Source organism: Salmo trutta, chromosome 15 (assembly GCF_901001165.1).
Source record: "Salmo trutta chromosome 15, fSalTru1.1, whole genome shotgun sequence".
NCBI lineage: Eukaryota > Metazoa > Chordata > Actinopteri > Salmoniformes > Salmonidae > Salmo > Salmo trutta.
Genome location: NC_042971.1, coordinates 28,928,672 through 28,947,788, shown reverse-complemented (window position 1 = coordinate 28,947,788; position 19,117 = coordinate 28,928,672). Strand labels below are relative to the sequence as shown.

At 42.1% G+C, this 19,117-nt stretch overlaps 1 protein-coding gene across 3 annotated transcripts; it reads left to right on the top strand.

Annotated features, from left to right (window-relative positions):
* Positions 1–3,074: 3,074 nt before the first annotated feature.
* On the top strand, positions 3,075–18,906 carry pora (P450 (cytochrome) oxidoreductase a). Of its 3 annotated transcripts, none has more exons than XM_029690933.1 (16): positions 3,075–3,154; positions 5,837–6,081; positions 9,128–9,176; positions 9,367–9,495; positions 9,734–9,883; positions 11,562–11,686; positions 11,828–11,917; positions 12,597–12,695; positions 13,186–13,302; positions 13,577–13,695; positions 14,005–14,186; positions 14,352–14,501; positions 14,710–14,980; positions 15,235–15,380; positions 18,142–18,227; positions 18,345–18,906. In XM_029690933.1, exons 2-16 carry the CDS (start codon positions 5,894–5,896, stop codon positions 18,487–18,489), a joined length of 2,046 nt encoding a protein of 681 aa, XP_029546793.1. In that variant the 5' UTR covers positions 3,075–3,154; positions 5,837–5,893; the 3' UTR covers positions 18,490–18,906. The 3 variants fall into 3 exon arrangements, with proteins under 3 accessions (XP_029546793.1, XP_029546795.1, XP_029546794.1); XM_029690935.1 differs by lacking the exon at positions 3,075–3,154 and adding an exon at positions 8,246–8,358 and having other exon boundaries at positions 5,955–6,081; XM_029690934.1 differs by lacking the exons at positions 3,075–3,154; positions 5,837–6,081 and adding an exon at positions 8,140–8,358.
* Positions 18,907–19,117: the final 211 nt, after the last annotated feature.

Here is a 19,117-nt window from a genome sequence, read left to right as displayed (position 1 = left end):
GTTTCTACTAGTCATTGTTTTCAAGCTGGTTGTATTGGTGTATTGGTGCTAGCTAGGTACCAAGCTACCCCAGAAGTTACGGAATAACAAATTATGCTTTATTACCAACGCGGTATTGTAAACACATCGTTCGTGGCCGGTGTTTGCTTGTTTGCAGACTGTTTTGTACAGCTTTGACAGTGCTACTGTATCTTTTTTGACACGCAAAGACCCAAACGGCATTCCATAGTATGTATGTCGTAAAGCTAATAGCAGTGACACTATTACTGTGTAACTCCAGTAGGGCAACATCTGAAAAATAGCGCACTTGGTAGTGTGTACCAGACAACGGTTGATTGTCAGGGGCAATGAATTCCATTATCTTGGCTTTAATGGATTTTGCCTTTGAGTTGTCTTGCTGAAATGTTCTTACTCTTTCAAATGACTGCTCCACTTGTTGACAGCTTGACCCACACAGCAGACATTGTGGGCTAGGTTATGAATGCCGTGTTGCACGTGTTGTGTCCGTCTTTGTTTGGTAGAGCCTTATACGCTCTCTTCAACTTCCTGCTGGTGTGGCACTGCTGCACGGTGTTCGTCCAGGAGACTATCCTCATTAGCAACGGCTCCAGGTCAGTAATCAACCTCAGGATCTGTAACCAACCTTCAGGCCATTATCCACTTCATACTGTGTGTATTTGCATTCAGCTGAAGAGACTACACCACTGTGTGTGTGCCCTACACGTGGTCCAATGAAACAGCACACTAGTGTCTGTGTCAGCCTCATTACATGGAGGCATGTTGATGCTACTTTAACTCCCGAGCATATGCCGTCTCTTGTGTGACACACAAGGATGCTTTGTCTCCACAATAAATTGACTTCTATACGATACTATTTTGCTTTGTCGTCTGCCGTATACCTGCACTGTGTGATGTAAAAATCTCTCACAGTGTAAAAATCCTCCCAATTCAAATTTGTGAGTATTTTTACGCTTTAAGGATTTTTACCTCACACACTGCAGTCCTGAATTGATACTAACTTCTGTATTTGTACAATCCTGCATTGATAATACACTTAGATGTATAACTCATACATACTGGCCCTTATGGCTATTTATTCGCTTTGACTCGTTTGTTTGTTGTTTCAGGATCAAGGGTTGGTGGGTGTTTCATCACTATATGTTCTGCTTCCTGTCTATGTGTTCTGCTTCCTGTCTGGAGTGATGCTGTCTGGAGTGATGCTGACTTGACCTCATCCCGTCAGTAGGGGATGCCTGGTTGCTCTTCAAATAGTCAAAAAGAGAGAAGTCACACATTGTTGTGTGTCATCATGACTACTCACTGATCATGTGTTTAAGAGGAACATGACCAAAATGACAAACGCGTCCTCCTCCATCACTCCTCACTGACCTGATATCAAGGGCGTCATCAACACAGATTGCAGCTGTATACATAGTACATATTTACTGGAATAGCATAGTACATGTTTATTATATATGTATTACATATATGTAGTGATGTAAACAAACATTCCTCCACCTCAGAGAGTTTCCTGTTGTGGATGTGGCAAGGCCTGACCTTCCTTCTGCCCTTCCTGTTCTTTGTTCATGTGAGTATCGGACACATCTTCCCACTGGTGGTGCTCAGTGAACACCTTTTGTCTACAGTAAATGTGTCTTCTCGCTGGGCACCGACGTCAGTTCAACATCTAGTTTTGATTTTCAATTGGTTGAGTTGTCAACTAACGTGAATTCAACATGAAATCAACAAATCATTTCACAATGTAATTGGATTTACATAAAAAGTTGGGTGAAAAAAAGGCTAAATTCCCTTAGGTTGGTAACTTTTTTTGAAATCCAATCAGTTTTCCACATTGATTCAACGTCATCACATTGTTTTGAATTTTTTGGTTGAAATGACGTGGAAACAATGTTGGTTCACCCGGGGGGAGGGGGGGTCGCAAGTCCATCCTTTTCTCAGCAATTTAGGGTATTGAAAGTACCAAAGTTATTTCTGGATATTGATGTCACTGCACTTGTATGCCTTGCGCAAGAGGGAGGGCGACACCACTGTGTTCTATGTGTTTGTAGTTCTGGCAGCTCTACAATGGCCTAACACTGTTCAGGGTGGCCCAGCTCCCAGAGTGTAGAGAGTGACAGGTCAGTGCATTTCACAGATGCTCTTTTCATTTTACAGATAAAATCAATGAAACTTGACGACTTCCTTTATTGACAATGCCAATATTAATGTGTCAAGCTCCTTATGTGTCTCATGTATTTTGTTGCCAGCCAAATTGAAAGTAAACATTTGTTACTTTATTCCTAACTTGTCCTCCCCACCCTCCAGGTTTTCTTGTGTGGCTGCTCCTACCGCGTGTTTTTCATGGGAACTTCTCCACCACACTTGGTGTGGTCTACCATAAGTACATCCACAACCAAAACACGTCCAAGAGCCTATAAGACTGGAAGAGAAAGATAACTGGACATTGTTACGAACCCAACTATTTATTCTAAATAATATGTGCCAAAGGTGTTTTATACTAATGTACTTTTTGTCTATTTTATACAGTTGTCTTGTAAACCATGTACATTTTTCTGTTGCACCTTTTTATCAAACGTGTTTCGTTTCTTGTTTAATTTCTGAAACACATTGTTCTTTGTTCTTCTGAGAAATGCAGCTTGTCACTTTAAGCATCACCCAAGATTTAATGGTGTGTGAGATTACAAGAATGAGTCGGAGATATTACAGGCCATGCACTGACAATCACTAAACTGTGTGTACATATTCAGCTGTGTCAAGAGAGCTCTGCAATAAAAGCCACTAACTGAGTCTGTGCTTTGTTCATTTTGTCTAAACGTCTCATTATGAGACTGCAACGTGCATTACTACTGGTATGTTAGGGATATGTTGACAATATTACTTTCTACTTCTTGACTGATACTATTTTGTGGATGGATATTGTTCTTCATGATGATTTGATATGGTGGCTGATATCAAAATGAGCTCTAGGAGCTTTCAGGGACATGGTGGTATCACATTTAACTGATTCTATTATTTAAAGCATAGTGTACATAAACCACTGACACGTGAGAGGCGTGGCGCGTGGGCGCACAATAATGACGTAGAAGCAATTTGACTCCGATATTGTGCTGGATACAGTCAGGAGCAGTTTGAAGTAAGTAATACTTTTGTCAATACTTAAATTAGTATTGTATTGTACTGCAGTGTTATGCTATGTTCAAATATGGTTAAACGTTATAAATTTGACGTCGCCTTCCAAGCAGACAACACATAGCCAAGATATAACAAGATCCTTTAGGCTAAGTTTAGCTAACGTTAGCTGCTTTGAACAGATTACACAACTGTGCTCCACTCTTTTGTAAGGTTTTTGGGTTACCTAAATGGGGGAAGACAAAACCAGAATTAGTAAACTCAAACTTGTCAACTATCTTATTGATAAATTGAACATTATAGCAGCATGTCTCTTTTTTTTGCTTAACTGATCAATTTTTGGCAGTATAAATTGTATCTGCCACACTTAATGAAGTGCATGGAAGTATCCGCAGTCTTGCCGACTTTCCATTGTGTTTCCAACCAACCATAGATATTTGTGGAAGTGTAGGAACCAATGTATTTAATCAGTACAGTAGTGAAGTGTGCACCTATTAGTTGTAACTATTATTGAAATAATAATGAACTTTTTGAATAGTTATGTCAGTTTGCATTTGTTTTCATTGAATTGACCCCGGACAACAACAGACTGTACGCTATAATACGGTAAATGTGATTCATGCAACAGAAGTCATCTATGAAAACTGACAGAACTTAATGGAAGTACCAGGTTTATGAGACGAGCGTTCAGTTGTTTTATTTATCCATGGCATGCTGCATGTATGGACTGTAGTTCAAAAGAACAATGTGTACATTTTGCTCACGTTTGTCTTTATGGTAGAATGCTCTCGTGGTAAAATTGAGAATTTAGCCTCAGGCTTTCAATGCTTTTTAGGTGTATGTGACAGGATAAGTAAAGACATTTGAAAGACAAAACTACATGAGTCTGGAGCACAACATTCTGCCATTCATTTTGTCATACCCATGGAGAGAAATGCTGGCAAAATCCCAGTCGTCACTCATCTCTGCATGACAGAATCTCAGCTATGAAATGTTAATTTCACTAACTATGCTCCTGCTGAAATGTGCCCTACATAGCCCAGGTCAAGTCACCTGTTAAAGGCCCAGTGCAGTCAAAAACAGGATTTTTTTTTGTGTGTTTTATATACAGTACCAGTCAAACGTTTGGACACAGTTACTCATTCAAAGGTTTTTTATATTTACTATTTTCTACATTGTAGAATAATAGTGAAGACAAAAACTATTAAATAACACATATGTAATCATGTAGTAACCAAAAAAGTGTTAAACAAATCAAAATATATTTCAGATTCTTCAATGTAGCCACCCTTTGCCTTGATGACAGCTTTGCACACTCTTGGTATTCTCTCAACCAGCTGCATGAGGAATGCTGTTCCAACAGTCTTGAAGGAGTTCTCACATATACTGAGCACTTGTGTGTTACTTGTCCTTCAATCTGTGGTCCAACTCATCCCAAACCATCTCAATTGAGTTGAGGTCAGGTGATTGTGAAGGCCAGGTAATCTGATGCAGCACTCCATCACTCTCCTTGGTCAAAAAGCCCTTATACAGCCTGGAGGTGTGTTTTGGGTCATTGTCCCATTGAAGAACAAATGATAGTCCCATTAAGCGCAAACCAGATGGGATGGCATATCGCTGCAGAATGCTTTTGTAGCCATGCTGGTTAAGTGTGCCTTGAATTCTAAATAAATCACCAACAGTGTCACCAGCAAGCACCATCACACCTCCTCCATGCTTCACGGTGGGAACCACACATGCGGAGATCATCCGTCCACCTACTCTGTGTCTCAAAGACACGGCAGTTGGAACCAATAATCACAAATTTGGACTCATCAGACCAAAGGACATATTTCCACTAGTCTAATGTCCCTTGCTCGTGTTTCTTGGCCCAAGAAAGTCTCTTCTTATTATTGGTGTCCTTTTAGTAGTGGTTTCTTTGTAGCAATTTGACCATGAAGGCCTGATTCACAGTCTCTGAAAAGTTGATGTTGAGATGTGTCTGTTACTGGAACTCTGTGAAGCATTTATTTGGGCTGCAATTTCTGAGGCTGGTAACGCTAATGAACTTATCCTCTGCAGCAGAGGTAACTCTGTGTCTTCCTTTACTGTGGCGGTCCTCAAGAGAGCCAGTTTCATCATAGCGCGTGATGGTTTTTGCGACTGCACTTGAAGAAACTTTAAAAGTTCTTGAAATGTTCTGGATTGACTGACCTTCGTGTCATAAAGTAATGATGGACTGTCGTTTCTCTTTGCTTATTTGAGCTGTTCTTGCCATAATATGGGCTTGGTCTTTTACCAAATAGGGCTATCTTCTGTATACCACCCCTACCTTGTCACAACACAACTGATTGGCTCAAACACATTAAGAAGGAAATTCCACAAATTAACTTTTATGAAGGCACACCTGTTAATTGAAAAGCATTCCAGGTGGCTACTTCATGAAGCTGGTTGAGAGAATGCCAAGTGTGCAAAGCTGTCATCAAGGCAAAGAGGAATCTCAAATATATTTGAATTTGTTTAACACTGTTTTTGGTTACTACATGATTCCATATGTGTTATTTCATAGTTTTGATGTCTTCACTATTATTCTACAATCTAAAAATGAAGAAAAATCCTAGAATGAGCAGGTGTGAATTTTTCACTGGTACTGTGTATGTTATGTATGTATATATTTTCGTGAATTAAAAAAATGTAATTTCTTCAGGTCCTCTCTCTGCCCTGGCTGCAGCCGGTGTTGACCTGTCAGACAGCGAGTGGCCCCATGGAGGACATGGAGGTAGAGCGTGTAGCCCCGGAAGGCCCTGACGTGGCCCCTGTGGAGGAGGAACCCCTCTTCACTAACTTGGACATATTCCTTTTTTCTCTCATTGTTGGCCTACTCGTCTACTGGTTCCTTTCTCGCAAGAAGTCTGAGGAGACCATCCCAGAGTTCAAGAGGCTCACCCCTGTGTAAGAGAATTTTGGTGGAAAAACAATCATTTGATATTTTGATACGGCCCTTGCCTAGGTAGGCTCATTACATTCTCATTTGTAAAATCCCAAAGGTTTATCCTATTGGCACAGTGGTAGTAAGTTTGCCTACGGGCTGGGAGACACCATATTCGGGACCAGCAGAGGGGATGTTGCATTGTCGGTATCCCCTATATTGGTGTCAGAAGTGGGATAGTGCTGACGATCTTTAAAGATTGTTGTGTGCTTAGCTGTTCATTTATTTAATCAAGAATGATTCAACATTGGTGTGTATTTGCTCAGATTTCCCCCTCAGAACACTCCCGCTTTGTCATCCCCTGGTGACCAAAAGTCATTTGTATTTTCTTGCCCTGGAACTTGGAGCTGAGTGGGAAGCAGGGATTGGCAGTGTGCTTGTGCATGTGTTGCTTTAGACCACACTGTGGTTGGCCTGGGCAGGGGTTCAAGCATTTGAATGTGTTGACTTCATGTAGGCCTAACTGGGGGAATGTGCATGGTCACATTAGTTTACATTTGTTGTTTATTCAAAAGGATAGTAATTTGAAGTGGTTTGGGTGACTGTGTAGCTTATTTTAACATACCCTAGAGACTAGGCTGCATCGCCCAGGCCACATGCAGAAAGGTACTGTAGCAATTGTAGTGGTTCTAATTGTTTTCTCACCTATTATTCCTTGTAACTTTCTGGATTAGGTCTATACATGTGGTCATCTGTTGAATAGATGCTTGAAACATCTCACACCAATGTTACTGAGAACCTTGTTTCATTGTATCCACTTGGCTGCTGGCAGGAACTTGGCATGGGGCTTAATCAGTAACAGTTGCCTATGTTCCTTTGTTGGCGTCACTTGGATCAATTCCCCCCACAGGGAAAATGCCAGCTATGCCCCCCCCCCCCCCCCAAACAATGGAAGTGAAAGGTTTTAATTGCTGGAAATGTTAACCATAAACATGGCTCTCTCTTTCTGAATGGGAACAGTGTTAAGAGAAGGACCTCAAACATACTGGTAATTAATTACTGGACCTCGCTCTCTCCCTGGCTCCCCTCCGCACCACCAAACCTCATTGAAAGAAATATGCAGGAGGAGGAAATGGCCCACAACTGAAGCTATGAAAATTCCAGGAAGAGGTTTGGGGTGTGCAGGAAAAGAGAGAACTACCTTGGAGTTTCCTTGTGTTTGGCTGGCTCGCATTTCACTGTGATCCTTTTTTGTTGGAGAAGACTCCCGTCTTTGTGCACTCTTTTTGTATTTAGTCTTCTACACAGCCAATTTTGGACACTTCCCCAGCGCACCAGAAGACCCAGTGGATGCTTTTTCTCTTTGAATGCTCTCCGAGGTGGAAAGTTGAGGCCAAAGTCCTGCAGTATTCTCTGTTCAGCCTCTCTTCTGCGGAAGCCGTCCCTAATTTGCCTTTGAGGGAGCGTGAATGGAGCAGAGCCGTGTCACAAATGGCAACCTTTTATGATAGATTAGGTAACCATTGTGACACACTCCCTCGGCTCAGGGGTTTGAAATGTGCTTTATTCAGCTCTGCCTTGCCTCGTCTCTCTTTTTAAAAAGAAAAAAAAATACACATTTACGCTGTTAATAGTTGTCAGGGTGACTCGGTTAGTGTAGTCCCTACAGATTGTATAGGAAAAGAGGAGGGATGTAGTGAGTGGATGTGTATGTCAGTGTTGATGTGTGTGCGTGCGCAGGGGCATGTCCGTTTTTTAGTTGTTTTTTTTAACGTTTATGTGTATGTCGCCGGCTGCTCTGCTTGAAAGGCTATTAAGGGAAATGTCATGCTATATTGTTGTTGTCTTCCCAGCCTTGCTGCCAGATGTCTGTGTTGAGTGGTGGTGAGACCGGGTAACAGCAGCACATCCATCCGCGTCTCTGACTGCTGCTCTGAGCAGAACACAAGCCCTGGAGTTGCCTGGCCAACCAGTGAGAGGCTGCTGCGGCTGAATAACAGCCATGGCTGCCTGCGTGTTTTGATTCCACCACAGAGAGAGGGAGCGCGCTCGGGTGGGGTGTTCGTGGGGGGGGGGGGGGGGGCTGTATGTTCAGTGAGAGACTGAGAATCTCTCCCGCATAATGCACTTTGGAGAGGCCAGCGGATAGTCAGCCCTGATGGGCTTCTTCTTCACGTGCTTTTTCAGATTGTGTCCAATTGCGGATCAGACAAGTGTGTTGTGGGGTGCTGGAGAACACTGCCTGTAACCATGGGATGTGTGTTCTCTCTGCCCAAAGAGAGACAGGCAGCAGCAGCCAGGTCAGTCTCTCTCTCTCTGTTTCTCTCCGTCTCTTTCTGTTTCTCTCTCTTGGTCTCACTGTGTGTGCGTGTGTGTGTGAGACAGCTTGTTCTACTGTGCTCCATCCACTGCCTATCATGTTGATGCTCTTCAGGGAAATGTGTGTTACCGTTGGGAAAGGCAAATTATTGGATTTGATTTGATTTGCTTTTCAGCTTCCCAGCCTGCTTACCAGCGTTTTTAACCAGCAATGTTTAAACAAAAGGAAAGGAAAATGTTTAAAAGATAAGAATCAATGTTGCAGATTGTTATGATAGCCTGTCATCAAAAAGGCTGTAGTCTGAATTATGGCTGGGTGCAGTACATGTAGCCTAACAATTGATTTAAGATACTGTCACCACATGCGACGTTTGTCACTTCTTGACTTCCTCTTGATACCTCCTATGTTCTTTGCTAAGGAGCACACGTTTCATTGACAATTGACATGTTATTTTCATCGGTGAGTTTCGCATGCATTTACTGTGTTTGTTCAAGGTTTTTACTAATGATCAACTGAGCTATTTCTGTGCTGCGTTTCCATGACTTGTAAAGGGATTGGGTGTGACCCATACGCAAATCTCTCCCATGGGGGTCAGAAGGGGATGAGAATGCCAGAGTAAAGAACATTTTCTGCCTTCTCAAATGGTCTCTACTTTTCGAGGCAGTGTAATAGCCATTTAGTGGACTAATTAAGTTACCATGGTATGCTAATGTTTACCTTTAACATCTGCTTTGTGTCTTTTTCTCCAGAGTCACTCCGCAGCGAGAAACCAGCTTTATTGAAAAAATGAAGAAAACGGTCAGTAGCTTCATGCTAAATTCTGTGTAATAAGTAGAAACAAATGATTTTATACAAAATGATCTCTATTTATTTAGTAAATGGATATGTAGGCTATATGCCACTTAACTTGTTTGGGTGACTAGCTAAGGAACTTAAAAAAGTCGTCTATAATTTAGGATGATTACTGATGATGCGTCTGCCTCTCCAGAACAGGAACATGGTGGTTTTCTACGGCTCTCAGACGGGCACGGCGGAGGAGTTCTGCGGCCGACTGGCCAAAGACGCCCAGCGCTACGGAATGAGAGGCATGTCAGCTGACCCCGAGGAATATGACATGGTACGGGTCTTAATCCGGCAGATTTTATGTACATTGTCTCAGTCTTCTACTTACCACATGTAACCTCCAGCAGCTTTGTGGTGATGAATATATATATATATTTGTTTGGATATTTATTAAATGTATAGCATTAAGAGAGCTAATGACTGCATTGTTGTGTCCTGAGAGCTGTTTGGTGAATGAATCCCGTTTGCAATTAGTGTATTTTCAATGTCTTTTTCTTCCTTCCTCTCCTCAGTCGGAGCTGCCTCGTCTTGCGGAGATCGACAACTCCCTGGCTGTGTTCTGCATGGCCACCTATGGGGAGGGGGATCCCACAGACAACGCTCAGGACTTTTACGACTGGATGCAGGAGAACGGCGAGGACCTGAAAGGAGTCAACTTCGCGGTTGGTATTTTTCTCAGCGAGATAGGTCTGTTGTAGGTGCATCAAGGTGGTTGAGCGTCAACATTGGTGTGCAGCGCAGCACATTTAGCTTTGACAGGATCCACACAGAATGACTCATATTGCATCCCCATTCCCCATTGAAGGAGAGGTAGGGATTGAGATGTCCGTATGTGAGGCTTTCCCATGCGAAAGGCACTGGTGGAATGCACACTTTGCTACATTGCCCCACTTCCCTCCAAACTCACTCACCAAGTGGAAACATGTGGTCCTGCCAAACAAAGCTCCAGGCCTGGCCAACCTCAAGGCTGGAGCTGGAGAGCACTGGCAGTTTGTGGCTTGGAGACGTCGGGAGTCTCAATTTTGAAATGTTTTCTCATTGACATCACTACTGAACAATGTTAACCATGGCTTCCTCTGGGTCTCGCTGTGCGACTCTCCTGAGACAGCATTGTGATGTGGTTGTGGCTTTTTATCTGGGAAATCCATGTTTTCTTGTTCTCAACATTTGTAGTGCATTCAGCCATATAAAGCCACTGAAATTACAGATCTGATCCAAATGGTGTAATTGAGGAAATGTACAGCTTAAACATATGTAAGGTTATAGTGTATTACTGCATTTAGTGTCTTCAGAAAGTATTCACACCCCTTTTCCACATTTTGTTGTTATTAACATGGATTTAATTGTCATTTTTTTGGTTAACAATCTACACCTAGTACTCTGTATTTGGGAAAATAATTCTAATATTTATAAAAAATTCATGAAAAATAAAACAGTCATATGTTGATTAGATAAGTATTCAACCCCATGAGTCAATACATGTTAGAATAACATTTGGCAGCAATTACAGCTGTGAGTGTTTCTGGGTAAGTCTCTAAAAGCTTTGCACACCTGGATTGTGCAATATTTGCACATTATTCTTTAAAAATTGTTCAAGCTCTGTCATGTTGGTTGTTGATCATTGCCAGACAGCCTTTTTCAAGTCTTGCCATAGATTTAGAGAACGATTTTAAGTTAAAACTGTAACTAGGCCACTCGGGAACATTCAATGTCATCTTGGTAAGCAACTTCAGTGTATATTTGACCTTGTATTTTAGGTTATTGTCCTGCTGAAAGGTGAATTTGTCTCACAGTTTCTGTTGGAAAGCAGACAGAACTAGGTTTTCCTCTAGGATTTTGCCTGTGCTTAGCTCTATTGCATTTATTTTTATCATAAACTCCCCATTCCTTGCTGATGACAAGCATACCCATGACATGATGCAGCCACAACCATGCTTGAAAATATGAAGAGTGGTACTCAGGGATGTGTTGGATTTGCCCAAACATAACACTTTGTACTCAGGACATTTCTTAAGTTAATTTCTTTGCCACACTCAAGACATTTCAACTTTTCATTTTTCATGAATTTGTATTAAAAAAAATCTAAAAACACAATTTCACTGACATAATGTGGAATTCTGTGTAGGCCAGTAACAAAATAATCTCTAATTTAATCCATTTAAAATTCAGGCTGTAACACAACAAAATTATCAAGTCTAGGGGTGTGAATACTTTCTGAAGGCACTCAGGTTTGCATCATGATATAGGCCCTAGAAGTAGAGGAATCTTTACATTTTATGTGCAGGTCATTCATTTTTATCTACAGTGATAGCTGATAGCATCTGCCTTTGAACTCTGCAGGTGTTTGGCTTGGGGAATAAAACATATGAGCACTTCAATGCAATGGGAAAGTACACTGACAAGAGACTAGAAGAGCTGGGTGGTAAGAGGATCTATGACCTGGGAATGGGAGACGACGATGGCAAGTGAGTACTGAACTCAATACAGTGCAAACTTTGCCACAATGTCCATAAATGAATCTATATTCATAAATATGTATTTATTTCTCTTATTAAAATATCATGCGATGACTGACTGTTCTATGTATGTCTTACCCTCTTCCCCAGCCTTGAGGAAGACTTTGTATCATGGAAGGAGCAGTTCTGGCCTGCTGTGTGCGAGCACTTTGGGGTGGAGGCCACAGGAGATGACACCAGGTAATAGCTAGTTGGCTACCCCCTCGGGGTCTCCTGGTCAGACTAGTTGTCAACTAGAGATATTAAGTATGGAGATTCAGGAGCAGATGTACTTCCTGTATAGGGAAGGTATTTTATTTAAAAAATATATATTTTAAAGACACAAAGGGCTGGTTTCCCAGATACAGATTAAGCCTTGTCCAGGATTCAAAAACATTCTCAATTGAGATTCTCCATTGAATCCGCTTTTTAGTCCAGGACTAAGCTTAATCTGTGTCTGGGAAACCGACCCATAATGTTTTACTTTGTATTCCAATTCAATGCAGAACAAGGGTTATTTTCCATGGTAATATCAGCAGCTATGAATACTGGATGTATCAAATAATTGATACCCCCTGGCATTGTTTGCATGTTCTCAGAAAAAACACTAAAGCTTCATCTGCAAATAACAAACCTAAATGACCATCAACAAGTAAAATCATTTTTACATGTGCTTTAAGACCTTTCACTCACTATGGCATCTGACAATTTTTACCATGCATCATCACATTTGCATCACAGAGAGCAAACTCCACTACAAGCGTGCATGGCTGTCCATGTCGGCCCTTAGCTGCACTGACAAGGGTTATTTTTAGACTTCATGAGTGGTCGGGATGCAGAGCAGGAAGTAACCACCTGTCCGTTTCTTCCTCTCCTTTAGCATCCGGCAGTACGAGTTGGTGGTTCCAACTGACATCAACATGAATAAGGTGTACACTGGGGAGATGGGTCGCCTCAAGAGCTTTGAGACCCAGAAACCGTGAGTTGACAGCTTCACACACACATAGGAAGTGGTGTAGGCAGCTCAGCTATCAGGCGTAATGACAGAGATGTGTTGTCATCGCTAATGGAATGAATAGATTATGGTTGTTTTTCAGGGCAACAAAGGGATGACTGTTGTCATGACGCTGACCTGATTCTCACCTACTCCCCAATGTCAGAAGTCCAACAGCAAAGTCTGGGTGCTGTTAGGGTGCATCTCAATAGTCCAAAGGGGCCTCCTCTCCTCATCTCTTTTCCTTGATAGAACTAGACAGGTGTAAACTAAATCTCTGTGTAGGCCTCGGCCTTAGCGCTTTCACCTGTCTTCTCAGATCAGTAAAAAGAAAAGTTCTTAATATTGGAAATCTTCTCTCAAATGTATTGGGATGTCAGTTATTTATTGGAACTTTCGACAAACCCATTTTACAACATTAGCACCAATTGTCTGAAATGGCTTTGTGATAACTCCAGTATATCTGTCATTGCAGGCCTTTTGATGCTAAGAACCCCTACTTGGCCACGGTAGCGGTTAACCGCCAGCTGAACCAAGCCGGCGACCGTCATCTGATGCATCTAGAGCTGGACATCTCAGGCTCCAAAATCAGGTAGCTGCTCTGCTTTAATATGTAATATTAAAGGTCCTGTGCCTTAGAATATCATACACTTCTGCCTTCCAATGTCTACTGCAGTTCTTCTGTCTGCCAATAAGTGTTGAGTTGGATAATCATTTTTATAATTTTTTAAAAATATTTTTTCCCATTTTCACACACTGGCAACAAGCATGTAAATATGTTCTATATGTAATGACATTTGTGTGTTAGATAAAGACATTGGGAAGTCTTGTTCATCCACCTCCCCCTGTCTCTCTCCCCCCTGTAGATATGACTCTGGAGACCACGTTGCTGTTTACCCCGTTAATGACGTGTCAATAGTGAACAGAATAGGCCAGATCCTGGATGCCGACCTGGACACTGTTATCTCACTCAACAACCTCGACGGTCAGTTGTAAATCATGGCTCAGGGATATATGATTTCAGCTGCTTTGTGTCTGTGTATTTACATTGGAGCAGTGTTCCATTGGCTTTTTCCGTAATATTTGGTTGCAATGAAATGCAGGTGATGTAATCCTCATGGCTATTCACTCACTGTACAGTAATCTAGAGGTTGAGAAGATATTGCTGCACACATAGTCAACTAAATCGTATAGTCTACCGTTAACATCGAAAATGTATACCGTGGCCTCTAAATAAATGGAACTTGAACATTAAATGATGATGCTGATAAGATTGTTCCTCTGTGTCTTTTAGAGGAGTCCAATAAGAAGCACCCGTTCCCGTGTCCGACCACATACCGCACAGCTCTGACCCACTACCTGGACATCACCAACCCCCCTCGCACCAACGTACTGTTTGAGCTGGCCCAGTACGCCACCGACCCCAAGGACCAGGACACCCTGCGCAAGATGGCCTCCGCCTCCCCCGAGGGCAAGGTTGGCACCCCTGACGGACCTCGAACCTCTGACCCTTCACCGCTAGCTGACTGACTGACACTCCACTGCCCGCCCAGGAATGCATGCTGTCAATGCGTTTGAATGGCTGTAAATGATCCGTATCAGTGGAGAGTAAGTCTTAGTCTGTCTGTGTCTCTTTGCCAGGGTCTGTACCAGAGCTGGGTGCTGGATGCTCAGAGGAACATCCTGGCTGTGTTGGAGGACATGCCGTCCCTCCACCCTACCATAGACCACCTGTGTGAGCTGCTGCCCCGCCTACAGGCTCGCTACTACTCCATCGCCTCCTCTGGCAAGGTGAGACCCACTATTAGAATAGTAAAAATACTTTGTCCATCTTGTGAGAAACAGCAGCACCCCTGGATGGAGGGTATTTTAAGGGTTAAGGACATGTACCTGGGATCAGAGACCAGCAGACCTCCGGTTGCCAGTTCAGTTCCCACTTTTTGTTTCTTTTATTTAGTTTTTTATTTGTTTACTTTATAACTGTGTATTGTCTTGTCAGGTGTATCCCACCATGGTGAGCATCTGTGCGGTGGTGGTGGAGTTTCAGACCAGCACAGGGCGGACCTTCAAGGGTGTGGCCACCAACTGGCTGAAGAACAAGGTGGTGGTGACGGACAACGGCCACAAGGCCACTGTGCCCATGTACGTCCGCAAGTCCCAGTTCCGGCTTCCCTTCAAGGCCAGCAACCCGGTGGTGATGATCGGGCCCGGCACGGGCATCGCCCCCTTCATGGGCTTCCTCCAGGAGAGAGGCTGGATGAAGGAGCAGGGTACGGAGCAAGAAGGCCTGGTCCTCATCTGGCATCTAAGTCTGTGGTTTTTGCTGATAATTAAAACCGAACAGTGTTTGCCTAGTGCATAGATGGAGTTCACAGCAAGCAAGTCTGTATTACTCTACAATAAATTAGGTTCACCTGAGTTTGCCACAAGTATGTTTGTATTTTTTAGCATAAGGGAGGGAAAGTAAAAAGAGGGCGAGTGTGACACAGCTTCACATCCAGTATGTGTTGTATTTCGTTATCAGGGAAGGATGTCGGCGAGACGATACTGTACTTCGGCTGTCGCCGCAGAAACGAGGACTTCCTGTACCAGCAGGAACTGGAGGAGTTTGAGAAGGCGGGCGTGCTTACTCAGCTCAACGTGGCCTTCTCCAGAGATCAGGAGGGGAAGGTAACACATCACACCAAACATCTCTGTCAGCTCCTCACTATGTGAGAGTTTGTGTGTCTAGCTATACTACCAAGTTTGACATTTTATTAGTCGTATGTACAGGATACACATGGTATACAGCATCCAATGAAATGCTTACTTGTAGGTTCCTTCTCGACAATGTAACAACAATTTGAAATAATAAAACATGAGAATACGAACATAATGTCAATGGCTCAGTAGAGTAGAATAAACATTTTAGCATTAGTATAATACAGGAAGGCACAATTTATAGTTCAATATGTATGTGTTTTGGGAAAGGGGGGGATTGGGGGCAAGGGTTTCAATTGTGCAGTATTTAGCAATCATAATACGAGTCTGTTAGCAGCAGTTGTGATGTGTGTGTGTGTGGCATGAATGTGTGTGTTTTATCTGTATGTTCATGAGTGAGTGCATGTTTGCTAAGGTGTGGAGAGTTGGTGCAGGTGGTCAGTCCAGTTCAAGTATTCTGCAGTCTGATGGCTTGTAGATAGAAACTGTCTCTGAGCCTGTGGGTATCAGACCTCATGCTACGATACTGTCTGCCCGACGGTAAGGGAGTGAACAGCTCGTGCCTGAGGTATGTGGTGTCCTTGATGATGCTGCCGGTCTTCCTCAGGCATCGTTTAAAGTAGATGTCCTGGATGGATGGGAGCATGGTCCCAGTGACGTACTGGGCCGTCATTTTGAAATGTGTGATAAGATTCAATAAGCTTTAACACTCCCCTACGTATTTATTTGGACAATGAAGCTAAAACTTTTAATTTGTCTCTACACTCAAGCTTTTTTGGATTTGAGATCAAATGTTTGATGTGAGGTGACAGTACAGAATTTCACCTTTTATTTGAGGGTATTTTTATACATATCTGTTTTACCATTTAGAAATGAACGTCCCCCATTTCAAGGAGTCCTAAGTATTTGGACAAATTCCCTAATGTGTATTAAAGTAGTCAAAAGTTTAGTATTTGGACCCATATTCCTAGCATGCAATGACTACATCAAGCTTGTGACTCTACAAACTTGTTGGATGCATTTGGAGTTTGTTTTGGTTGTGTTTCAGATTATGTTGTGCCCAATAGAAATGAATGGTAAATAATGTATTGCCATTTTAGAGTCACTTTTATTGTAAATTTAAGAAGATAATATGTTTCTGAACACTTCTACATTCATGTGGATGCTACCATGATTATGGATAATCATGAATGAATCGTGAATAATGATGAGTGAGAAAGTTATAGGCATAGATATCATAGCCCCCCCCAAAATGCTAACCTCCACCTGTTATTGGTAATGGTGAGAGGTTTTGGGGGAATTACTTTTGTGCATCTAACTTTCTCTCTCATCATTATTCGCAAATAATTCATGATTATCTGTAATCATGGTATCTACACTGAACAAAAACAGAAACGCAACATGTAAAGTGTTGGTCCCATGTTTCATGAGCTGAAATAAAAAATCCCAGACATTTTCTGTACGCACAAAAAACGTGTTTGAACAAATTTGTTTACATCCCTGTAGTGAGAATTCTTCCTTTGCCAAGATGATCCATACACCTGACAGGTGTGGCATATCAAGAAGCTGATTAAACAGCATGATCATTACATAGGTGCACCTTGTGCTGGAGACAATAAAAGGCTACTTTAAAATTTGCCGTTTTCACACGACGCAATGCCACAGATGTCTCATGTTTTTAGGGAGCGCGCAATAGGCATGCTGACTACACGAATGTCCACCAGAGCTGTTGCCGGAGAGTTACATGTTAATTTCTCTACCATAAGCTGCCCTGTCATTTTAGAGAATATCGTAGTACGTCAAACCAGCCTCACAACCGCAGACCACATGTAACCACGCCAGCCCAGGACCTCCACATCCGGCTTCTTCACCTGCAGGATCATCTTCAGTGGGGTGGGGGGGAGTGCTGAGGATTATATCTGTCTGTATTAAAGCCCTTTGCGGGGAAAAACTCTGATTGGCTGGGCCTGGCTGCCAAGTGGGTGGGCCTATGCCCATGGCTGCACCCCTGCCCAGTCATGTGAAATCCATAGGTTAGGGCCTAATGAATTTATTTCAATTGACTGATTTCCTTATATGAACTGTAACTCAGTCAAATCTTTGAAATGGTTGCATTTTATATTTTTCAGTATACGTTCATTTCGAAGTGTTCAGAAACATATTATATTCTTATTTACAATAAAAGTGACTCCAAAATGGCACAATACATTAATTTCTATTGGGCACATCATAATCTGAAACGCAACCAAAACAAACTCCAAATGCATCCAACAAGTTTGTCGAGTCACAATCTTGATGTAGTCATTGCATGCTAGGAATATGGGACCAAATACTACACTTTTAACTACTTTTAATACACAAGTGAATTTGTCCAAATACTTATGACTCCTTGAAATGGGGGGACTAGATACATAAAGTGCTTTCATTTCTAACCGGTAAAACAGATATGCATGAAAAAGATGACATTCTCTACTGTCACATATGAAACATTTGATCTCAAATCCAAAAAAGCTTGAGTATAAAGCCAAATTAAAAGTTTTAGCTTCACTGTCCAAATAAATACGTAGGGGAGTGTATCTATGACTTTGATAAGGTCCAATATTTGATACTGCCAGTGCCTATAATTCGTATTGCCTTGAACCTGCAGACTTGAAGAGAATGTATTTTGTATCAGTTAAATTATTCAAATGAATTGTTTAGTCAGGCTAATTGTTATATTTTTCATGCTCAGGTGTATGTGCAGCATCTCCTGAAGAAGAACAAGGAACATCTGTGGAAGCTGATCCATACTGACAATGCTCACATCTACATTTGTGGGTAAGAACCATTTCAGACCACCTGCATATGTACACGCTTTTACAGGGTTTTCTGAAAGGGAACATCCGTCATCGTGTGCCCTCTGTAAATATGGCTGCCAATATTGTCCTTCCCTAGGGATGCTCGGAACATGGCGCGGGACGTGCAGAACACCTTCTATGACATCGCTGAAGAGGTCGGAGGCCTCACACACACACAGGCTGTGGCCTACATCAAGAAGCTGATGACCAAGGGCCGCTACTCTCTGGATGTGTGGAGCTAAAGAAGGTGCCGCTTACTTGCCAGGACACCCTCACAACCCCCTAGATGTTAACCTATTTCATTTGGGTGAGGGGTAATGGTAAACACCTTTTTAAACAGTTTTTGGAGGTAACACGTCAGCACCTAATCTTTAAATGGAAAGACGTATGTCTGAATGTTTGTTGTACTTATTGGTTTTGTTTGTAATCTTACTGAAAGCCTTTTGTGGGGACTCGTACTGAGAAGTAGTGCTGTTAATTTAGGATTGTTTGGGAATTGGCTCATACTCTAACTTGACCCCTAGCCCCAGGCCTTTCATGTAGATTTGGTCTACATTCTCCTTTAAGGTTACGGGGGAAAAAAACATCTCTATTTTGGAATAAATCAATAGATTTGTTTTATTAAGAGTGCAGGCAGACCTTCATTGTTTCCCATCAGATTAGAAAAGTTGGAGATAATATACAGTACCAGTCAAAAGTTTGAACACACCTCCTCATTCAAGGGTTTTTCTTTATTTTAAATATTTTCTACATTGTAGAATAATAGTGAAGACATCAAAACTATGAAATAACACATATGGAATCATGTAGTAACCAAAACAGTGTTTAAGAAGAATCTAAACAATTTTTATTTGTTTAACACTTTTTTTG